A 23,225-nucleotide genomic window follows, 5' to 3' on the forward strand; every position below is an offset into this window, starting at 1 on the left:
ACAACTCAAATGCAGCGGTCGCTAATGACCGCGGAATTTGAAGGGTTAAACGGCCACGATCGAAGTAAACTTAGATCCCTACCATTGGAGCAGGAGCCCGGCTGACATCAGACAGCTGAGCCCCGGCTCCAGCCTGCACGGGAGACCCATGCAGGACGTTGATTAGGCCGCAGTGAAAAGGTGGTGGCCTAGAATAAAGCCCATTAATGACCACCGTGAAAAGGCGTATCGAATTATGACATTTACTTACATAGTAAGGCACCTTCTGGGGTTCAAGTGTATATAGATGTGCACGTCTGCCTGATGAGCTGAGTGCTGGTGGACACGGATGCTCAGTCACTCTCCTCACAGCCACAATTCTGCATAGCGATCCCCTGTTCACTGCAGAGCAGCCAATAGAAATAGTTTTCTTACCTGCTTGTCAGGAAAGGAGCAGAGCCTCAGCAGTAGTATGGCAGTATAGCTGAGGACACTCCTTCAGTTGATAGGACTGTAAAGCTCTGCATCGTGACAGCAGATATGAACCCTGCATATACCCACCAGTCTTCATTGTTTTAGTCATTTTATTTGATTGGTTTCTAAGGGAGTACATACTGTAAATGCCACACCGTATATATCTCAACTATGGATCCAACGTTCCCTATCTGCAGAGAATGTAAAGGCTGCCATACACATTAGAAGAAAGTTGATAAAAATTGACGATTTGAACTATACAAAAAAATCATCGGCTATAATTTAACAGGGAACGATTGTTTATGCCAACCAATGACAGACCGTCATCTTCTGAAAAGGAGTTGGCCCTGTTTGAAATTTTCTTCCTCTTTGTCGTTATTAGTTAAGTATACAGTGGATATAAAAAGTCTACACACCCCTGTTAAAATGCCAGGTTTTTGTCATGTTACAAAATTAGTCCAATGTCAACTATAATCTGTACAATTGTATTGAAAAACAAACTGAAATCTTTTAAAGAACAAAAATAATGTGGTTGCATAAATGTGCACACCCTTAAACTAATACTTTGTTGAATTACCCTTTGACTTTATGACAGCATTCAGTCTTTTTGGGTAGAAGTCTATCAGCATTGCACATCTTGACTTGGCAATTGTTGCCCACTCTTCCTTGCAAAAGCGCTCCAAATCTGTCAGAATGCGAGGGCATCTCCTGTGTACAGCCCTCTTCAGGTCACCCTACAGATTTTCAGTTGGGATTCAGGTCTGGGCTCTGGCTGGGCCATTCCAAAACTTTGATCTTCTTCTGGTGAAGCCATTCTTTTGTTGATTTGGAGGTATGATTTGCGTCGTTGTCCTGCTGAAAGGTGAAATTCCTCTTCATCTTCAACTTTTTAGCAGAGGCCTGGACGTTTTGTGCTAATATTGCCTGATATTTGGAACTCATAATTTCCTCCACCTTGACTGAAGCCCCAGTTCCAGCCGCAGAAAAACAGCCCCAAACCATAATGCTGCCTCCACCATGCTTCACATCACCAAAAGATCACCATACCCATGCGCCAAACATACCTTTTGGAATTATGGCCAAAAAGTTCAACCTTGGTCTCATCAGGCCATAACACGTTTTCCCACAAGCTTTTGGCAGACTTGATGTAGGTCTTTGCAAAACATAGCTGGGCTTGGATGCTTTTCTTTGTTAGAAAAGGCTTCTGTCTTGTCACCTACCCCACAGCCCAGACATATGAAGAATACGGGAGATTGTTGTCACATGCACTACACAACCAGTACCTGTCAGAAGGTCCTGCATCTCCTTTAATGTTTCTGTAGGCCTCTTGGTAGCCTCCCGGACCAATTTTCGTGTTTTCTTTTTATCAAGTTTTGAGGGGCGTCCAGTTCGTGGTAAGAATAACTATGTTAAGATTGACCGAATTATATATTCTATACTACATCTAGTGTATATATGACATATTATGTGATGTTATGCTGTATATTATGTGACAGCTCTCCAAACTCATGATATGCTATAATTATATGTACATATTTTTCTAGTGCCCGACGAAGGTCTTACGACCGAAACGTTGACGTTGCACATATAGCCTCTGACATTTATCCTGAGAAACAAATAAATATAATTTTTGAAACACAATCAAGGTGTGCAGACTACAATTCTTAACCAGTTCGTGGTAATGTCACTGTTGTGCCAAATGTAATCCACTTCTTGATGACCATCTTCACTGTGTTCCATGGTATATCTAATGCCTTGGAAATTCTTTGGTACCCTTCTCCTGAGTGATGCCTTTCAACAATCAAATCCCTTTAATGCATTGTAATCTCTTTACGGACCATGGCTTTTGCTGCCACATGCAACAAAGAAAATGTCAGGAAAGTCTTAATAGAACATCTGAACTTTATATGGGGTTACTCAGAATCCCTTTAAATAATGGCAGCTGTGTAATGACTACTATTTAACATGAGGTTAACTGTGATTGGCTAATTCTGAACACAACCACATCCCCAATTATAAGAGGGTGTTCACACATTATTGTAGTTTTGTTATTTTTATTTTTCCCCTCTAAATGATTTCAGTTTGTTTTTCAATGGAATTGTACAGATTATGGGTCACATTAAAGGTGGAAAAAGTTCTGAAATTATTCATCTTGTACTGATTTTTTGACATGACAACCTGGCATTTTAACAGGAGTGTGTAGACGTTTTATATTCACTGTATATGGGTCACCTGGTCGATACACGCATGATCATTCATGAAAGTCCAACTCACAGGGGAGGAGAGTAGCTGTGTGTAGATGTCATGTTCGTTTGCTAACCCATAGGAGGGCGTAGAATTCCATCTCCTTATCATAGCGTCACTTTGGGCAATACATTGGCTGTTACTTGTGTAATCGAACATTTATGGCCGCTTTGATCTAAAATGCATATGTCTGCTACACTCTGTATTACATAATTCACCCATCTGGTGCCCTTTATCAAATTAATGGCCTTTTGAGGGAACGTCTTTGGCGCAGGTGCCCGGGCAGCATTAAGCCTAAGACTTTGCAAAGAGAAAAAGAAGAAGGTGGTCTGGCAGTGCCCAATTCGTGGGCATATTATTTGGCAGCGCAGCTTCAAGATCTTCGGTGATGGGTAGGAGAGAGTGGGGATATGCTTTTTTACTTTAAAAACGTCAATAAAAACACGCAATTAAAAAAATATGTATATGTCTGCGTAACGAGCGGTTATGAGACTAATGTTTATTCAACCATCAACCAACTTCTTATCAGTATGTCACCTTATGAAGGGCCTTTATTGTCAACTGCCAGTTGGGCAAGGAGACTGATTCTGCTTAGGGCCTGCCTCCAGAATCCAAGATTAGCAGGAGGACACAGGGAGGCATAAAAAGATGAGAAAATGATTTTTAAATGCTACAAATTACTTTAAAACAGCTATTAACAGAATTTCAGGACTTTTAGTATGAAAATTATTCATAAGATATCCCTTTAATGACCCTTAAACTCTTACTCCTGGCAAAAACAGAAAATTCAGCATTTGGTGGCCTTGCCATGGTTTGGATGTAGTCTATAAAAGAACCAGGAATGATATCTGGAATGGTACTTTTCAAAGTAAAATATATGATGTTGGGGGGGGGGGGGGCATTTACATGTGCAAAAACACACAACTGTGAGCCCATCAAATACATTAAAATATGTACTTTCTAAGTATAATGTCGGCTTTCTTCGTGCTGAAATACCCCTCCCCCTACCGCCACATGGCAGGGGCTTGATGTATTTTTGTTTTGCCTGCCCACCCCTTCCCATCCTTTGTAGGAAGGAAGGGCAGCATGACCCTCTGGTGGCTTCTCCCTTGATCCCTATGGTATGCATGCCCTTGAATAAAACTGACAAAATGTCCTGCTTACGTAGCGCTCCAATTATAGTCTCTTAAAAAGAAATAGAAAATGCTCAAATTGAAGTAAGCTTGCCTTTTCTGAGACTCTACGTAGAGTAACAGGCACCTGACAAAGGTCAACAAGGTAAAAATAACATTAGAATCTTATGAAAAGATAAAGGTCATCTTAAAGGTTACCATACATTTAGATATCTGTCGGACAACAGCTACTCCTCCCGACTCCACCGTAAACATTTAAGCTCAGCTGTGTGTGTATGTGTGTGCGTGTTTTTTGTCAGTAGAGGGTAATAAGCTGTTGCCAAACCCCTCTGGCAGTGGCTTATCTCCTCTGTGAATAGAGGATTAGGCATGTTGAAATCCAACATGCCTGATCTTTCTTTTCTCTGACACCTGTCAAAAACTTTAGATAGTTGGCTGATCCTGCCCAAATCGGCGTGTTCGACCAACATTTATTTAATGTGTATGTGTTAGTCCTGTAATAAGATTTGGTAAAGCAAAATTCAAAGTCCACCAATTTTATATTCCAACTACTTATTCTGCATTATACTAATTCCTTAGGGTCACCATCAAAGCAGTAGGAACTAAAGTATTGCACATATGGTCACTTGTTGCAGCAGTTAACAGAAGTCTACTTAAAACTTCAAATCATTAAGGATATTATTTCAATCAGAATTAAAGTAAAAATTAAGACTAATTTACACAAGCAGATAATCGGTCAGATTCAGGACCTGAGATGAGAAACCTGAACAGAGGACCCCCCTCTATTAACGCAGAATTCCCTAATAGGGTGTTTAAAAATGGGCTTTCTAATCTAGACAACTCCTTTAAAGCTGTAGGGCAGGATCATGTATGTGGGCAGACTTGTGTGCAAACAAGCTTACATCTATATCTATAGAGAGGAATGGATAGTAAGCAGGGTGTCACGATGCGGGGTGTGGACCCGCGGTGCCATACCGCGTAGCAGGAAGGCAGCTGGCCAAACAGGTACAATACAATGTCTATAGTCCAGAAAGGGTACCTGAGGCAATGTAGACAGTAGCAGTGATTCAGGCTTAAGATGAGGCTCTGGCAGCAGACAGACACCCGGCAGGTGTGACACAGTAGATGCAGCGGAAGAAACAACTCGACTTCAACTCTAGACGGCACAGAGGCACGGGATGCAGGGTACAGGCAGCAGGAACGGGTAATGCTGGGAACGGGAAGACACTAGGAGACCATTTGCAAGACAAACTTTAGGTAACACAACAACGCTCAGGCAATGATCAAGAGGGCAGAGCCCTTTATATAGTCCAGCAGCATTCTGGGCTAATTGCAGATTCACTTGCAACTGGACGCTCACTGGCCCTTTAAGACCGTGCATGAGCGGGTGCGCGCGCCCTGCGGGAGACAGTCTCTGAACCATGAAGTGAGTGCCGGCGTCTCTCAGGAGGGAGATGACGCCGAGAACTCACGTGGCCGCGGCCGTCAGAGGGTAAGTCAGAACGACGGTCCGCTGCCATAGACATTAAACAGGGTTTTTTTGCTATGGAAAATCATAATGCTGACCAGTGGCTCCTTTCAGGTCATGTTCATTAACCCCTTCCTGACGTTTGTCGTAAGTATACGTTCCCGCAAAATGTTCTATACTTACGACAAATCATGGCACCGACTCAGAAGCTGAGTCGGTGCCATCATCCCCGGATGTCAGCTGTATCTTACAGCTGACATCCTGCTGTAATGGCGGGACCGAAGTTAACTTCGATCCCCGCCATTAACCCCTTAAATGCAGCCGTCAAATGCGATCGCTGCATTTAAGGTGTTTGCAGCTTATCGACACCCCAGCAATGAAATCGCCGGGTTGTCAGTGGCTGCAATGGCAACCGGAGGCCTAATACTGGCTTCCCGGTGTGCCTAGCACGGAAAACCTTCAGCCCCCGTCCGGAGGCGGGGCCTGAAAGTCTTCCGTAGCCGCCGGCAAGATGGCGCTGGCTCAGGAGATGCTCGCTAGCTGGCTCCGATACCTGCCATTGACCACTCAGATGCAGCGATCGGATGCGATCGTTTCATCTTTGTAGTTGTTAGCAGATCGGCAGCTGTGCCCTGCAATCGGACGACTGCCGACTGCTATTATGGCAACAGGAGACCTAACTATGGCCTCCTGTCTGCCAATACAGAAGCCGATTAGGCCCCGCCCAGTGAATGACTGACAGATCTAATACATTGCACTACATAGGTAGTGCAATGTATTAGGGAAAAAAAAATCTGACAGTTGGAAGCTCAAGTCCCCTAGTGGGACTAAAGAAAAGTGTAAACAAGAAAGTGAAAAAAATCTAGTTGTCAAAAATATAATACGTTTCAAGTAATAAAATAAAACACAATCGCCCTTCTTCCCTTATCAAGTCCTTTTATTATTGAAAAATAAACCATACATATTTGGTATCGCCGCGACCGTAACGGCCTAAACTATAAAAAATATTATAATATTTATTCCACGCGGTAAATGGCATAAAAAAAAACGTAAAAAACAATGCCAGAATTTCAGTTTTTTGGTCACTTTGCCCTACAAAAATTTACATAAAACGTGATCAAAAAGTTGCATGTATCCAAAAATGGTACCTATGAAAACTATAGCTCGTCTCGCAAAAAAAAAGCCCCCATACAGCTCCGTCGACGAAAAATTGTAAAAGTTATGGTTCTCACAACATGGCGACTGAAAAAATACATTCTTTTTACAAAAGTAATTTTATTGTGCAAAAAGGTGTAAAACATAAAAAAAAGTGCTAGAAATTTGGTATTGCCGGAATCGTACTGACCCGCAGAGTAAAGTCAACATGTAATTTATAACGCGTGGTGAATGCTGTATAAAAAAAACTAAGAAACTATGCCAGAATTGCTGTTTTTTGGTCACCTTGCCTCTCAAAAAATAGGATAAAAAGTGATCAAAAAAATCGCATGTACCCCAAAATGGTACCAATAATAACTACAGCTCGTCCCGCAAAAAAAGCAGCCCTCATACCACTACGTCTATGAAAAGATCAAATTAGTTAAGGCTCCAATAAGTCAGGAAAGAAAAATATGCGGTTGTGCAGATCAGAGGGGAACGTTTCGTCTCTTTCAAGGAAGGGGAGGGCCCAAACATATCTGCTGGAAGAGAGGGCGCCTATATTATACCAGGACAACACTTCCCAGCAAAATTCCCCAAACTGCAAATGTGCGGAGTGTGGACTAAAAGGGGGATAAGTAAAGACACCATTTATCAGAAGGACACCGTCCTGTGCAGAAAGGATTGTGTCACAGTGTAACACACATCTATGGATTATTTTATTGTTTACCCCATTATTATACCCCCTGACTATGCCCCTGATGTACTCCACACAGCTTACATGTGCCCCTTACATTATAAACTGAAATACCAGTAATACTCAAACAAAACTACTACCAAGCAAAATCTACGCTTCAAAAGCTAAATGGCGCTCCAACCCATCTGAGCCATACAGCGTGCCCAAACAGCAGTTTACTTCCACATATATGGCACCGCCATACCCAGGAGAACCCTTTTAACAATTTTTGTGGTGTGTCTCTCCAGTGGCATAAGCTGGGCACGACATATTTGCCACTAAATTGGCAAATCTGGGGAAAAATTTAAATTTTTAATTTGCGCCATCCGCAGCGCATTCATTTAGGGAAAAGACCTGTGGGGTGAAAATGCTCACTACACCCCTTAATAAATACCTTGAGGGGTGTAGATTCTAAAATGGGGTCACTTCTCAGGGGTTTATTTTATTACTTCACATCAGAGCCTTCAATTGTGAACCAATACTTTATATGTCGCCAAATTAGGCCTCAATTTTGCATGGTACTCTTTCACTCCTGAGCCCTGTCAAATGTCCAGGCAAAAGATTAGTGCCCCATTTAGGGTGATTCTAAAACCAGCATAATAATTAGAGAGCTGTCTTGATATGGTGGCACAAGCTGGGCACCACATATTGGCATATCTATTGAAAAATCCCATTTTCACTTTGCAATATCGAGTGCACACTAATTTATGCAAAACACCTGTTGTGTTAACATGCTCACGACACCCCTAGGTGAATACCTTGAGGGGTGTAGTTTCCAAAATGGTGTCACTTTTGGGCGCTTTTCACTGTTTTGGTCCCACAGGGGTTTTGCAAATGCGACATAGCGACCAGAAACCAATCCAGCAAAATCTGTACTCCGAAAGCCAAATGGCGCTCCTTCCCTTCTGAGCCCTGTCGTGTGTCCAAACATCCATTTATGACCACATTGCCGTACTCGGGAGAAATTGCTTTACAAATGTTGGGGTTCTATTTCTCCTTTATTTTTTGAGAAAATGAAAACATTTTGCGCGAAGGCTACGTCTTTTTAGAAAAAAATTAAATTTTTATTTTCACTGCCCAATTCAAATAAAATCTATGAAACATCTGTGGGTGTCAAAATGCTCACTACACCCCTAGATGAATTCCTCAAGCGGTGTAGTTTCCTAAATGGAGTCTTTTTTTGGGCGTTTTCACTGTTTTGGTCCCTCAGGGGCTTTGCAAATGTGACCTGGCCTCCGCAAACCATTCCTGCTATATTTGAGCTCCAGAATCCAAATGTCGCTCTTTCCCGTCTAACCCATGCCGTGTGTACAAACAGCCGTTTATGACCACATGTGGGGTATTGTTTTACTCAGGAGAAATTGCTTTACAAATGTTGCAGTGCTTTTTCTCCTTTAGTCCTTGTGGAAATGAGAAAAAAGTAGCTAAACCTAAATTTTCTTCTTTTTTTTTTTAACATTCTTTTATTTATATTTTCATCTTAATCAGTATGCAGCAAAAACATAAAATATTCGCAGAAAGCATACATGGAAAGTACTACAAAATGATAAAATGTTATTATGCATACAACGTTCCAAAACACAATGTACAGCAGTCCTCTGATCTAGCAGAAGGAAAAGTTATAATGGAAACAGAAAACATGAATATTAGGAAACATATACATGTCAATACAATATAAACAATACTAGCAGGACTGTAGGCACCACGGCGACCAGAACCAAAACCACTCAGCAGCACAGAACATCGATATACATAGCCTATGTCAGAGAGAGGATAAAAAATGGAAGCAGAACAAGAGAATCCAGAGAACTCTGACGGATCAGACATATCACCCCCTCAAATCTCAGCCATGTCCCCATCAGTATACGGCATGCACTCCCTCTACTAACCTACAGTTTCTTTGAAAAAAATTTAGATTTCCATTTTTACGGCCTACTTCCAATAATTTCTGCAATAAACCTATAGTGTCAAAATGCTCACTATACCCCTGGATAATTTCCTTAAGGGGTGTAGTTTCCCAAATGGGGTCACTTTTGGGGGATTTCCACTGTTTTGGCACCTCAAGAGCTCTTCAAACCCGACATGGTGCCTAAAATATATTCTAATAAAAAGGATGGCCAAAATCCTCTAGGTGCTCCATTGCTTCTGAGGCTGGTGCTTCAGTCTATAAGCACGCTAGGGCCACATGTGGGATATTTCCTAAAACTGCAGAACCTGGGCAATAAATATTGAGTTGCATTTCTCATGTAAAACCTTCTGTGTTACAAAAAAAATTGATTAAAAATGAATTTCTGCAACAACAAAAAATGACATTTGTAAATTTCACCTCTACTTTTGGTTTAATTCCTGTGAAACGTCTAAAGGGTTAAGAAACTTTCTAAGTTCTGTTTTGAATACTTTGAGGAGTGACGTTTTTAAAAAAGGGTGACTTATTCGGGGTTTCTAATATATAAAGCCCTCAAAGCCACTTCACAACTGAACTGGCCCCTGTAAAAATAACCTTTTGAAATTTTCTTGAAAATGCGAGAAATTGCTGCTAAAGTTCTAAGCCTTGTGAGGTCATAGAAAAATAAAAGGATGTTCAAAAAACAATGCCAATCTAAAGTAGACATATGGGGGATGTTAATTAGCGACTATTTTGAGTGGTATAACTGCCTAACTTACAAGCAGATACATTTAAATTTAGAAAAATGCTAAATTTTGCAATTTTTCGCTACATTTTGGTGTTTTTCACAATTAAATACTGAATGTATAGATAAAATTTTGCCAGTAACATTAAGTCTAATGTGTCACGAGAAAACAATCCCAGAATCGCTTGGATAGGTTAAAGCATTCCAAAGTAATTACCACATAAATTGAAACATGTCAGATTTTAAAAATGAGGCTCTGTCAGGAAGGTCAAAAGTGGCCAAATAGGGAAGGGGTTAAGAAGCAGACGTATGTATGTTATTTGTAAGAACTTGAATTCTACATATGATAGAATTTTAATTTAAAAAAAAATGGAAATATTGTTGCCTCTTGAGGCATGGCATTAAAAAGCAGAAATAGTGTAAAGTGTTTACATTGACTGTAGATTTCCCATGAAGTTAAATTTATTTTTCACATATCAGGTAATGAGCTTCAGTGTACCTTGCAAACACAGTTTGTTCGTTTGCATGGCTGGAGATTTGCTATTTTCAGCTCCAGAGGAAATTACATTACATTGGAAATGCCCATGATGTGCATTTGACCACCATGTATGGTAAAAGAGCTTTGCAGTCCTGATTACTACAGCGCTCATTACTAACAATGATGATACAGATGGATAAAGCTATTATCCTTCATTTATTCATTTCTAAGCTGCATGATCTGCTTTGTGGATATTATTCACATACCCAGAATTTTGTAAACCTTTTTACCCAGTGGTATAAAATTGGCAGACTGTTTGACAATACTTTATTTCTCAGTAACAATTCAAAATACATTCTCTTTCAGTGACGGAACAACTAAACATCAAGTAGAGCTTTTATTTATTATTAGAATATGAATAAATATATATATATATATATATATATATATATATATATATATATATATATATATATATATATATATATTATTACAATATATATATAATCTCAAGGACTATCATATTAAAGAGGCTCTGTCACCAGATTTTGCAACCCCTATCTGCTATTGCAGCAGATAGGCGCTGCAATGTAGATTACAGTAACGTTTTTATTTTTAAAAAACAAGCATTTTTGGCCAAGTTATGACCATTTTCGTATTTATGCAAATGAGGCTTGCAAAAGTACAACTGGGCGTGTTGAAAAGTAAAAGTACAACTGGGCGTGTTGAAAAGTAAAAGTACAACTGGGCGTGTATTATGTGCGTACATCGGGGCGTGTTTACAACTTTTAATAGCTGGGCGTTCTGAAGAGAAGTATCATCCACTTCTCTTCAGAACGCCCAGCTTCTGGCAGTGCAGATCTGTGACGTCACTCACAGGTCCTGCATCGTGTCGGCACCAGAGGCTACAGATGATTCTGCAGCAGCATCGGCGTTTGCAGGTAAATCGATGTAGCTACTTACCTGCAAACGCTGATGCTGCTGCAGAATCAACTGTAGCCTCTGGTGCCGACAGGACCTGTGAGTGACGTCACAGATCTGCACTGCCAGAAGCTGGGCGTTCTGAAGAGAAGTGGATGTTACTTCTCTTCAGAGCGCCCAGCTAGTAAAAGTAGTAAACACGCCCCGATGTACGCACATAATACACGCCCAGTTGTACTTTTACTTTTCAACACGCCCAGTTGTACTTTTGCAAGCCTCATTTGCATAAATACGAAAATGGCCATAACTTGGCCAAAAATGCTCGTTTTTTAAAAATAAAAACGTTACTGTAATCTACATTGCAGCGCCTATCTGCTGCAATAGCAGATAGGGGTTGCAAAATCTGGTGACAGAGCCTCTTTAAGCTGCAAGATCCAGAGATTTTTGTATTTAAAATTATTTACTTTAATATTCCTGTCCCAGGTGCATTTTAAACCCTAATAGGGAGCCTGTCACTAGATTTTATGGAACAAAACCACTAGCATGTTGTTATACTTCTGGGGTTAAGCGTAATAAACATTCCTCCCAAAACTGTCAGTTTTTGCATTCTGTCTAAAACGAAGTTATAATGCAGCGTGCGCTGAACAACGAGGCCTTGGTGGCTACATTCTGGCAGGGACTGTCTCCTAAAATTAAAGACGAGCTTGCTGCTCGTGAACTGCCACCTACCCTGGATGACCTCCTACTTCTAGCGACCTGGATTGACATGAGGATCCGGGAGCGATCCCAAGAGGTTCATCGGGAAAGAAGATTCCCCAAGCTGGCTCCTATCTTCCAGCAATCCCTGTTGCCCTCACCAGTTGTCCCACCAGAGGAGCCTATGCAGGTGGACCGGCTCAAACTGTCTACCCAGGAGAAACACCGCAGATGCACTTCAGGACTTTGTCTGTACTGCTGCCTCAGAGACCATTTTGTGCGTTTGTGCTCTCAGAAGCAAAAGAAACTCCAATGCCTAGGATTGGTTGGAGAGACAACACTAGGTGGAACGGCGCTAGATAGAAAGTTCTCCTCGAAACGGTCCATTTCCGTGACCATAGTGTCTGGTGAAAAGATGCACCGGGTCTCTGCATATCTGGACTCGGGTTCCACAGCAAACTTCATCCAAAAAGACCTAGTAGATCTTCTCCAGTTGCCCACAGTCCCTCTGGCGACATCTTTGTCTGTTGCCTCAGTGAATGGACTGCCTCTGCCCGACCCGATCGTATCTGAACCCAAGCCGCTGAAGCTCCAAGTTAGAGCCCTTCATTCAGGACTAATTTTGTTTCTTGTTTTGCCTAAAGCCGTCAATCCTGTCCTACTGGGCCTGCCTTGGCTCCGACTACATGCTCCAGTCCTGGACTGGAATTCCGGAGAAGTTCTCCACTGGGGCTCCAAATGTCGCAGCCGTAGTCTGTTACCTGAGACGCTTCCTCCACACCGGGCTTATGACTGGTTCCAAATGCATCCCCTCCCGTGGTCGGGTATACCCTCTCTCCTTGCCAGATACTCAGTCTATATCGGCCTATATCAAGGAGAATCTGGGGAGGGGTTTCATACAAAAAGCCTCCTCCCTGCCCGGGCCGGGTTCTTCTTTGTAAAAAAAAAAAAAGACGGATCTCTTCGGCCTTGCATTGACTACCTTGGTCTCAATCAAGTCACGGTCAAGAACAAATATCCGTTGCCACTAATTTCCGAACTATTTGACCGCATACAAGGAACCAAGATCTTCTCTAAACTAGACTTGCGTGTGACTTATAATTTGATCCGAATCCATCAAGGTGATGAGTGGAAGACGGTGTTTAACACTCGAGATGGGCACTACGTATACCTGGTAATGCCCTTCGGTCTGTGTAACGCTCCCACGGTCTTCCAGGAATTCATCAATGATATCTTCCGAGATCTTCTCTATGTCTGTGTTGTGGTCTATCTCGAATATATTCTGATTTTCTCTCCAGATCTGACGACTTATCGGAGGCATGTTCGTCAAGTTCTACTGCGATTAAGGGAGAATCGTCTGCATGCCAAGCTGGAGAAGTGCGTCTTTGAAAAGAACTCTCTGCCCTTCCTGGGTCACATCATCTCGGATCAAGGTCTCAAGATGGATCCTGAGAAAGTAAAGTCCGTCCTGGAATGACCACGTCCTCGGGGCCTGCGGTCCATACAGCGTTTTTTGGTATTCGCCAACCTCTACCGGCAGTTTACCCCAAAAATATCATCATTGACGGCTCCCATCTCTACCCTTACCAAGAAGGGTGTGAACGCCAAGGTGTGGACTCCGGAGGCACAATCTGCATTTAATAGCCTCAAGAATGCCTTTACCTCAGCCTCAATCCTCCTTCATCCTGACATCTCTCGACAGTTCTCGTTGGAGGTGGACACTTCCTCTGTTGGTGCATGTGCACTTCTGTTCCAGAGAGGCCTCAAAGGAAAGGCAGCGATATGTGGCTAATACTCAAGACTTTTTTCCTCCGAAGAGCGCAATTACTCTATTGGGGATCGGGACTTACTGGCCATTAAATTGGCTCTGGAGGAGTGGAGACATCTGGTAAAGGGTGCAGCTCACCCCATCCTTATACAGTGAAGGAAATAAGTATTTGATCCCTTGCTGATTTTGTAAGTTTGCCCACTGTCAAAGACATGAACAGTCTAGAGTTTTTAGGCTAGGTTAATTTTACCAGTGAGAGATAGATTATATGAAAAAAAAAAAAAAGAAAATCACAAAGTCCAAATTATATATATTTATTTGCATTGTGCACAGAGAAATACGTATTTGATCCCCTACCAACTATTAAGAGTTCAGTCTCCTCCAGACCAGTTACACGCTCCAAATCAAGTTTGTGCCTGCATTAAAGACAGCTGTCTTAAATGGTCACCTGTATAAAAGACTCCTGTCCACAGACTCAATTAATCAGTCTGACTCAACCTCTACAACATGGGCAAGACCAAAGAGCTTTCTAAGGATGTCAGGGACAAGATCATAGACCTGCACAAGGCTGGAATGGGCTACAAAACCATAAGTAAGACGCTGGGGGAGAAGGAGACAACTGTTGGTGCAATAGTAAGAAAATGGAAGACATACAAAATGACTGTCAATCGACATCGATCTGGGGCTCCATGCAAAATCTCACCTCGTGGGGTATCCTTGATCCTGAGGAAGGTGAGAGCTCAGCCGAAAACTACACGGGGGGAACTTGTTAATGATCTCAAGGCAGCTGGGACCACAGTCACCAAGAAAAACATTGGTAACACATTACGCCGTAATGGATTAAAATCCTGCAGTGCCCGCAAGGTCTCCCTGCTCAAGAAGGCACATGTACAGGCCCATCTGAAGTTTGCAAATGTACATCTGGATGATTCTGAGAGTGATTGGGAGAAGGTGCCGTGGTCAGATTAGACTAAAATTGAGCTCTTTGGCATTAACTCAACTCGCCGTGTTTGGAGGAAGAGAAATGCTGCCTATGACCCAAAGAACACCGTCCCCACTGTCAAGCATGGAGGTGGAAACATTATGTTTTGGGGGTGTTTCTCTGCTAAGGGCACAGGACTACTTCACCGCATCAATGGGAGAATGGATGGAGCCATGTACCGTCAAATCCTGAGTGACAACCTCCTTCCCTCCACCAGGACATTAAAAATGGCTCGTGGCTGGGTCTTCCAGCACGACAATGACCCGAAACATACTGCCAAGGCAACAAAGGAGTGGCTCAAAAAGAAGCACATTAAGGTCATGGAGTGGCCTTGCCAGTCTCCAGACCTTAATCCCATCGAAAACTTATGGAGGGAGCTGAAGATCCGAGTTGCCAAGCGACAGCCTCGAAATCTTAATGATTTACAGATGATCTGCAAAGAGGAGTGGGCCAAAATTCCATCTAACATGTGTGCAAACCTCATCATCAACTACAAAAAACGTCTGACTGCTGTGCTTGCCAAAAAGGGTTTTGCCACCAAGTATTAAGTCTTGTTTGCCAAAGGGATCAAATACTTATTTCTCTGTGCACAATGCAAATAAATATATATAATTTTGACTATGTGATTTTCTGTTTTTTTTTAATATAATCTATCTCTCACTGGTAAAATTAACCTAGCCTAAAAATTTTAGACTGTTCATGTCTTTGACAGTAGGCAAACTTACAAAATCAGCAAGGGATCAAATAGTTATTTCCTTCACTGTATATACCGACCACAAGAACCTTACATATCTCCGGTCGGCTCAATGGCTGAACCCCTGTGAAGCCAGGTGGTCGCTGTTCTTCGCCCGGTTCCAGTTTCTGCTTCACTAACCGCCCACGGACAAAAATGTGAGGGCTGATGTCCTGTCTAGGTCATTTGAAACAGAGGACACCGTGGAGCCTCCGCAAAGTATTATTGACCCATCCTGTATTATTTCTGCTAATCCTCTGCAAGTTAAAGACATCCCTACGTGGAGGACTTTTGTGCGGTTGGCAGACAGGAGGAGAGTCCTTCGCTGGGGGCACAGCTCCAAACTGGCTGGGCATGCGGGGGCTCGTAAGACCTGAGATCTGACTGCCCGTGATTTCTGGTGGCCCACGCGGCCCAAAGATATTGTGGACTTTGTCTCGTCCTGCACAGTGTGTGCTTCCAACAAAGTTGCTCACTCAACCTCTGCCTGTGCCCAATGCTCCCTGGCAGCATATAGCAATGGACTTTGTCGCTGACCTTCCTTCCTCTGCAAGATGCAATACGGTGTTGGGTGGGAGTTGCTCCCAGCTATTCTTCCGATGTATTCGAGGTTAAGGAGATCCTGGATTTTAAAAAAAAAAAGTAGGAGGAAGAACGTTTTATTTGGTGGATTGGAAGGGGTTTGGTCCAGAGGAGAGGTCCTAGGAGCCAAAAGGGAACCTCAATGCTTCTGCCCTCATTAAAAAGTTCCTCTCTCGCTCTGGTCCCAAGAAGACGGGTCGTAAGAGGGGAGATACTGTAGCGTCCATGGCCACGGACCATCGGGATTACTCACCCCGCGACAGCCACAGCCATGGATCTGTGAGCGCTGGCCCGCATTTCCTCCCCAGGAGACGCCAACGCTCACTTCCGTCAGTTCTGCTGTGTCCCGTAGGGTGCATGAAAATAATCATCAATTAACCCATGATCACCGTGGACTATAAAAAGGGCTCTGCCCTTTAAATCATTGCCTGAGCGTTTCGTTTACCCGTGTTAGTCTTGCAAATGGTCCCTTAATGTTATCCTGGTCCCAGTGTTCCCGTACCTGCTACCTGTATCCCGTACTACCGTTGTTCCTGTGCCTTAGAAAGCTGCAGTCGTGTTGTGCGATCAGTCACGCCTGCTGTGTTACACTTTGTGTATAGGTTCAGACAGCATCAGATACGTGGAAGGATGGGGTTTTGCACGGATAGGGGCCCAACCCAAATAGGAGTATAAAAGACTATCCGGCACACCAATTTTGAAACAACTGTATTTTTACATGGTGCCATGACACAGCGGTCAGCCGCTATCAGCACCAATAGCGCTCGTCTATGCAGTTTTCCAGCACGGCTCAGTGCCTGATGAAGGTCACTTAGACCGAAACGTCGCACTCTGCCACTGGCATTAAAAACAAAAACAAAATAAAAATACCTTTGTTTCAAAATTGATGTGCCGGATACTCTTTTATGCTGTGTTACACCACGCCTGGTGTCTGCTGCCAAGGTTCCATCTGAGCCTAGCCGTTACTACTCAGTCCAAATATCCACAGACAAAATAGAGACGAGGCAGGACTTCAAAAATACATGAAACGTCGCACTGGTGGGTTTTTTGGAAGTGCTGCCTCGTCTCTATTTTGTCTGTGGATAGCCGTTACTACTGTCTGAACTGCTACAGGTACCCTTGTGCTTGGACTATATAGACATTGACTTGGTACACTGTTTGGCCAGCTGCTATCCCGCTACGGCGGTGCAGCCCAGTGGGTCCACATACCCACAGATCGTGAGAAGATGTTTATTGGGCAATGCTTTAGGCATGGCCTAAAAGGTGCCATGCAGTTTTTCACTGACCAGCAATAATGAATTGGAATACGGAAGCATTCCAATTCTCTGCTATTTATAAATTAAAACAATCAGTGAAAATCGCCTAGTGGGACATAAAAAAAAAAATTCCATGAAGTTAACATAAAAATTTTCAACACTGAAAATCTGGAACAAAGTACAATGCAATTCAAGTGAATGGGATTTTATTAAACCCCATTTACAAGCAGCGAAAAAAATTTAAGCGAATAGTGGAACCTGTCTGTTCAATTTTGCCATTGATTTCAGCTATTACAATGTACAGGCAAATGCACATATAATTCTGTGGCATCTAACAAGTGGATTTTCAGGCAGATTTATTCCTCTGTGTTCGAAACTCACATACTTTATCCATCGATTACCTTGATTGTTTATAATCTTTATTATTTTTTAATCTTTTTTTTTAATCTTGTGGACCACATTTAACACTGGGAGTTGCTCAGACCATTATTTGTTGTGATACATTTGTACTTTCCTGTGGTGGCAAGAAACTCCCACTGCCCCCTTTTCCCCTGGTGCAAAGTAGTACCCATCATAAAACTGCACAGGGCGAACTTTCTACGTTTCTACTGAGCGCTGCCCTATTTACACAGGGTACTGATACCCGCCCATGCTGCAACACTGTAGATCTACTGCTATTCAAGTGAATTGTTGCAGAGCTGCAATACTCCAGCGCGGCTGCTATACAGTGGTCAGAGCCATCTACTCCCGGCACCGACAACTGCATAACTTCAGGTGACTGAGGCAGCCGGAACAGTTGATCTGTGCAGGGTCCACATGTCGCACCCCCACCGATCATATACTGATGATCCTGTGGATCAGTATGAAAAACCGCCGCATGACCAGAAAACCTCTTTAATGTCAAAGGGATTTTATTCACTTGTTTTATTACTAATTGTTTGTTACATTGCTGCTATAATTTAATTATATTGTACTATAATATTTAATTTTATATTCATTCCTATATGAAAGGGTGGAGCACAATATAGATCCTATGTGTAATATACTGTGGTCATTTCTATGGGATTAAGCAGTGGACTAATGTGAACTGCTGCTCAAGACTAGAAAATGACAGAAGGTTTCCATGACAACTTCCGACAGAGACGTTTGCCCACATGAAGACTGCAGATAACATTTTTCTCTGTGTCACAATTTAATGTAAATCTTTATCTTCTATATTTCATTGTGATGTGCAGCAGCTTAGTTCTTTTTTTTTATTATTATGGACCCTGTGCTCCTGTTGTACTCAGCTTTTTCCATTACATTAACGGTTACCATTTCTTCTAAGAAACTGGCCGCATAAATGATTTGGAGCATTTTCCTAATATATTTACAAGTCTATGGTGCTCAGTTTCTTTAGTATAGGGAGCCATTCTCCAATTTCCCAAAAACCTCATCTTTGCGTTGCTAGCACAAGGTGCTATTCTAGGTTCAGCTGTATAAGTTCCAATTGACGAGAATAGGAACCGCATACAGATCAGCCCCCTAGTGGTGGCAAAAGACAACCGACATTTTTATGTGTATTGAATAACAGCAGAATGGTTCGCTTCTTTAAAGAAATGGAGCACTGTATCCTTATGGAGTATAGTAGAAAAATCTTTCAAATAATTTATGCTGCTGGTTTCTTAGTAAAAACTTTTTAATAGTAGGTGCGCTTTATCAGTTCCCATGGATACCTACACATAAACATTATTTATTACTCTCTACTCCCATCTGTCCCTGAAAAATTAAAAAAGACTTTGTATTGGAACAATAGAGCTGCTAAAGAATAGTAAAGGAACGAGACTGGATGAGAGCATTTAACTTGTTATGGATGAACTGGTACATTATGTTAGACTTTGCAACTTTATATTCGAAAATTGCATAACTTTTTATTATACAAAGAATAAGTTCAATTTGCTGAAAAGAAAATGCTCCTTTAATTCATATACTGGTTATTACATCATCATATCAGATTTTTATTGTAAACTTGCTAAAATAATATTTATTCTTTAATTTTTAGGGATCAATATTCAAAGTATATCCAAGAGCAAGAAAATTTGGGAAAGGTAAGAATTACATTGTATGTGTCTCTATAATATACTGCATCATTTCTATATGTTTTGCTTTTTGTTTTAGCCACCATCTCCAAATTCATACAATTTATAATTTAAAAAATCCCTGTTTTTACTGCCTTATGACTAGCTTTTGTAGCATTATAATAGGTCTTATAAAAAATATTTGGACTTATTTAATAGATTTTGCTTCTTCAAATGATATTAATAGTGTCATAATGTAGAATGTATAAAAGGTCTGTTTGTTTGTAATAGGATCCACACTAGGGAATACAGGATGTTTTAATTTACCATGTGTATGAAGCTGAATAGAAGCTTTTTTTTTTTATCTTGTGAATTAGTAGGATGGAGGGGGCTCATAATAATAAATTGTTCTTAAAGGAACAGTGTCTTCATTTTGCCTTTTCTAAAAATTGTACATCTTTAACTTTTTCTCTCCTATTTTCTATAGTACAATGATGATGTTAGACTAAAATAGCAGTCGAACATTTCCTTTTACAGTAAAACTAGAAGTGCCTGCAGTTCCCTCATATACTAATTTGGTTTGACAAGATGCTGTGTGATTGACAGGAGTGTTTGTTCACTTACAGATATGCAGTTGCAAAGGAAAATTGTGGTTAATTTATTTTAAATGCATTGTGAGGAAAGCTGAAAGTGAAAACTGACACATAGTTAGGCATCTATTTGGAGCTCATTCATGGAGACTCAACTTTTTGGATGGTCAAAGAGGCACACTAATGGTTTGTTGTGTGATAGATCCATTTTGTCACGCATATCTATACGCTTGAGTAGTTTTTAATTAAAATATTAGCACAACAGTCATCTCTATATAGAAAATGTTAATATCCAAATAGCACCAAATAATGAAATAATATAAGTTGGGGTCTAATCTCATCGCGGCCGCCGGAGTTTGAATATCATAACTCCGGCGCTCTTATTAATTGGTATCTTTAAATAATCATCGAACAATAGAAAATAGTCTCCTGAGGTGTCTGTGGGTTATACTGCAGACGAAACGCGTTGAGACATAGACTAATGCGCTCATGGACATTCTTAGTGTCATATTAAATTTGGGGCAGGAATCAGGTTGCTAGACCTAATGCGCAATTGAGAGTTCAGACTGAGATGTACCTTGTATTGGTCTGTTCTTGTATAGCAACTACTCCCCCATAACAAACCAATAATTTTAGGTGGAATATAGGAAGGAAGCCTATTGCTATCTTAATTTTTAATGCAGATTTAATAAAAGTGATGTTTTATTTTATTATATCCACAAGAGAGTCAGTGAGCTAATATAGAGTTAGAAACTAGACAGAATTTTTCTGGAGCAATATAGTACGTTTTTTTAATTCAAATCTATTTTTCAGGTCAAAAAGGGGGACATTTAAAGGTGTTTTCCTAGAAAACATGTATCCCCTATCCACAGGATCGAGGATACATGTGTGATTGCTTGGGGTCCGACCGCTGGGACCCCCAGTAATGAGGAGAACGGGGACAGAAAGTCCCCCGAAGTGCTCCATGAGAATGTAGCATTGGTGCGCATGCTCGGCCAGCGCTCCATTAATTTCTATGATATTTCCAGAACCGCGGTCTCCAGCAGCTCCATAGAAATGAATGGAGCGTGTTTGTAGGAAAATCCCTTTAAGGTGCAAAGAGGACTTGGGTAAAAACTATAGAGAGAGTCCCCCCAAAATAGGGACACTTGGGATATGTTCTCATGTAGGCTCATATTTGGACTAAGCACCGCAGAAAAACATCTTGTCAGTACATGTGGTTTTGCTACAATGCAGCAGTTGCATTACTTTTTTGGGCTATAGAAACCGTTCTAGTAAATATTCGTAGAGCTGTTTGTATGGAAAACCAATATAGGGGTATCAGTACACCATAGCATATAAAGAACAAACTAAACCCTTAAAACGGTGTGTTTTCAAATGCACAATGTGTATGGGATTCTAGCAAATCTCATTCACACAAATGCAACATCTTGCTGCTTCAGTTTTTAAACTATGTAAAAACAAGTATAGACCTCCATGCAGACACTCATATAGATAACATAGAGCATGCAACAATATTATGTGTGAACAAAATATCACATGTTGATCATAACTATGCTACTACATGTAGACTAGTAAAGTGGTGCATCCTAACAGAGCCAAATCTATAAACCTACAAAAACATCAGACTAAAGCAGCAATATTCTAAAATAGAATCACAAAGCTTTATTAAACATATAAGACAAATAGATGAAGGGTGTCACACAATAAATATAGCAAGATCACTGGAGTGAATGCACTGGGTTAACACATACCCATAGCCAAATAGAAATATCTACATATTATTGTGCATTACTACAGTGTCCTGATAATGAATACACATGAAATCCAGCCTGGACGTCATGTGTACTCAGAATCCTGACACTTCTGAATCTTTTCTGTGACATTCCGGCAAGTGAAACCAAATCTCGTTTAGCTCCGTAATCTCGCGAGATTTGGTTTCACTTGCCGGAATCTCACAAAAAAGAGTCAGAAGTGTCAGGATTCTGAGTACACATGACATCCAGGCTGGATGGTCATGTGTATTCATTATCAGGACACTGTAGTAATGTTAGGGCTTGTGTATGTAGCTGCACATAGTGATATAACTATATCGCTAGTGCAGTGTAAATGAATGGAGAGGAGTGCATGATGCCGATTGGTCAGCGTCATGCACTCCTCTGTACAACGCCCACTTGGTCGAAAGAAAAAGTACGCACACTTGGGCATTAAGAAAGCTCATTAGCATAAACCAAAATCGCTCCTAACGTTGTGAAAAAAGATCGTTTTTTAAAATAAAAAGCATTACTGTCACCTACATTACAGCGCCGATCTCCTTATGTAGGAGACAGGGCACTTATAATGTGGTGACAGATTCTCTTTAAAGTTGAATTAGGACAACGGAACGGACAAAACGTCCCAAAGGAAAGCTTTATATTTTTCTCTGTATGGAGTCCCTGCCACTTTATTTCCTTTGGTATATAGTAACTTTTAGGCATTCCATATAGGACATCTGCAACTGTCCCGGCGGACTTTGACTATACAGAAGAGGGAGAGAAGGAAATGCTGTATTAGACCAATGGATATGTTAGAACAGTTGCATGTTGGCTGACTCTAAGAGCTGCCAACCAAATAACGTTGTTTGAAAGAGTATTCTGCTGTAAGGGAGATGGAAATGATTGCTGGTTTTATTAATATTCTTTAGAAATTGATTATAAAGTACCACTTATATGGTCTTCACTATGTGGGCTATTTATTTCCTGTTGCGTATATAGCGCCAACATATTCCGTAGTGCTGTACAGAGATTCTCCCCATTTACACCAGTCCCTGTCCTCGATGGGGCTCACAATCTAATTTCCCTACCTCAAACAGATATTTACAACGGTCAATTTCTTAGGAAGCCAGTTAACCTATCTGTATGTTTCTGGAGTGGGAGGACCAGGAGTACTTGGAGGAAACCGAAAGAAATGTGGGCAGAACATAAAAACTCCATGCAGATCTTGTTCTTGGGCGGATTAAAACCCAGGACTCCAGCACAGCAAGATGAGAGTGCTAACCACTGCGACAAAGTGGGCTGCTTGCTAAAAGCAGAAGGCCCCTTTATATACAAAAAAATATATATATATAATCCAGTATAATGGAGGGGTTGGAACCCTATAGGCAAAATAATGCTAGTAGGAAAAAGACAAAAAAATTTTCACAGAACAGAATCTCCCAATAGATAAATGCTGATCTCTTTGATTTTCAGAATCCGGATCTGGGACGATCAGCTGATCTCCAGGGCAGTTTCCTTTTTAAAGAGGATTTTTATCCAAAAAGTATAGAAAGTTATATACTAGTAAATCAGAAGTTATAGCAGTAGCCAAAGTTTGGGAATTATGTTTC

General features: G+C 41.3%; 1 protein-coding gene across 3 annotated transcripts in view; it reads left to right on the plus strand.

Moving 5' to 3' along the window:
* The window catches only part of IFT81 (intraflagellar transport 81), a 156,973-nt gene that overhangs the window by 130,662 nt on the left and 3,086 nt on the right, over positions 1–23,225 (plus strand). For all 3 annotated transcript variants that reach the window (XM_075834517.1, XM_075834508.1, XM_075834520.1), the window contains one exon: positions 19,256–19,301. In XM_075834517.1, coding sequence (XP_075690632.1) covers positions 19,256–19,301 — 46 coding nt within the window. The remainder of the gene's footprint in view (positions 1–19,255; positions 19,302–23,225) is intronic.

This window comes from Rhinoderma darwinii, chromosome 1, assembly GCF_050947455.1.
Source record: "Rhinoderma darwinii isolate aRhiDar2 chromosome 1, aRhiDar2.hap1, whole genome shotgun sequence".
Taxonomy (NCBI): domain Eukaryota; kingdom Metazoa; phylum Chordata; class Amphibia; order Anura; family Rhinodermatidae; genus Rhinoderma; species Rhinoderma darwinii.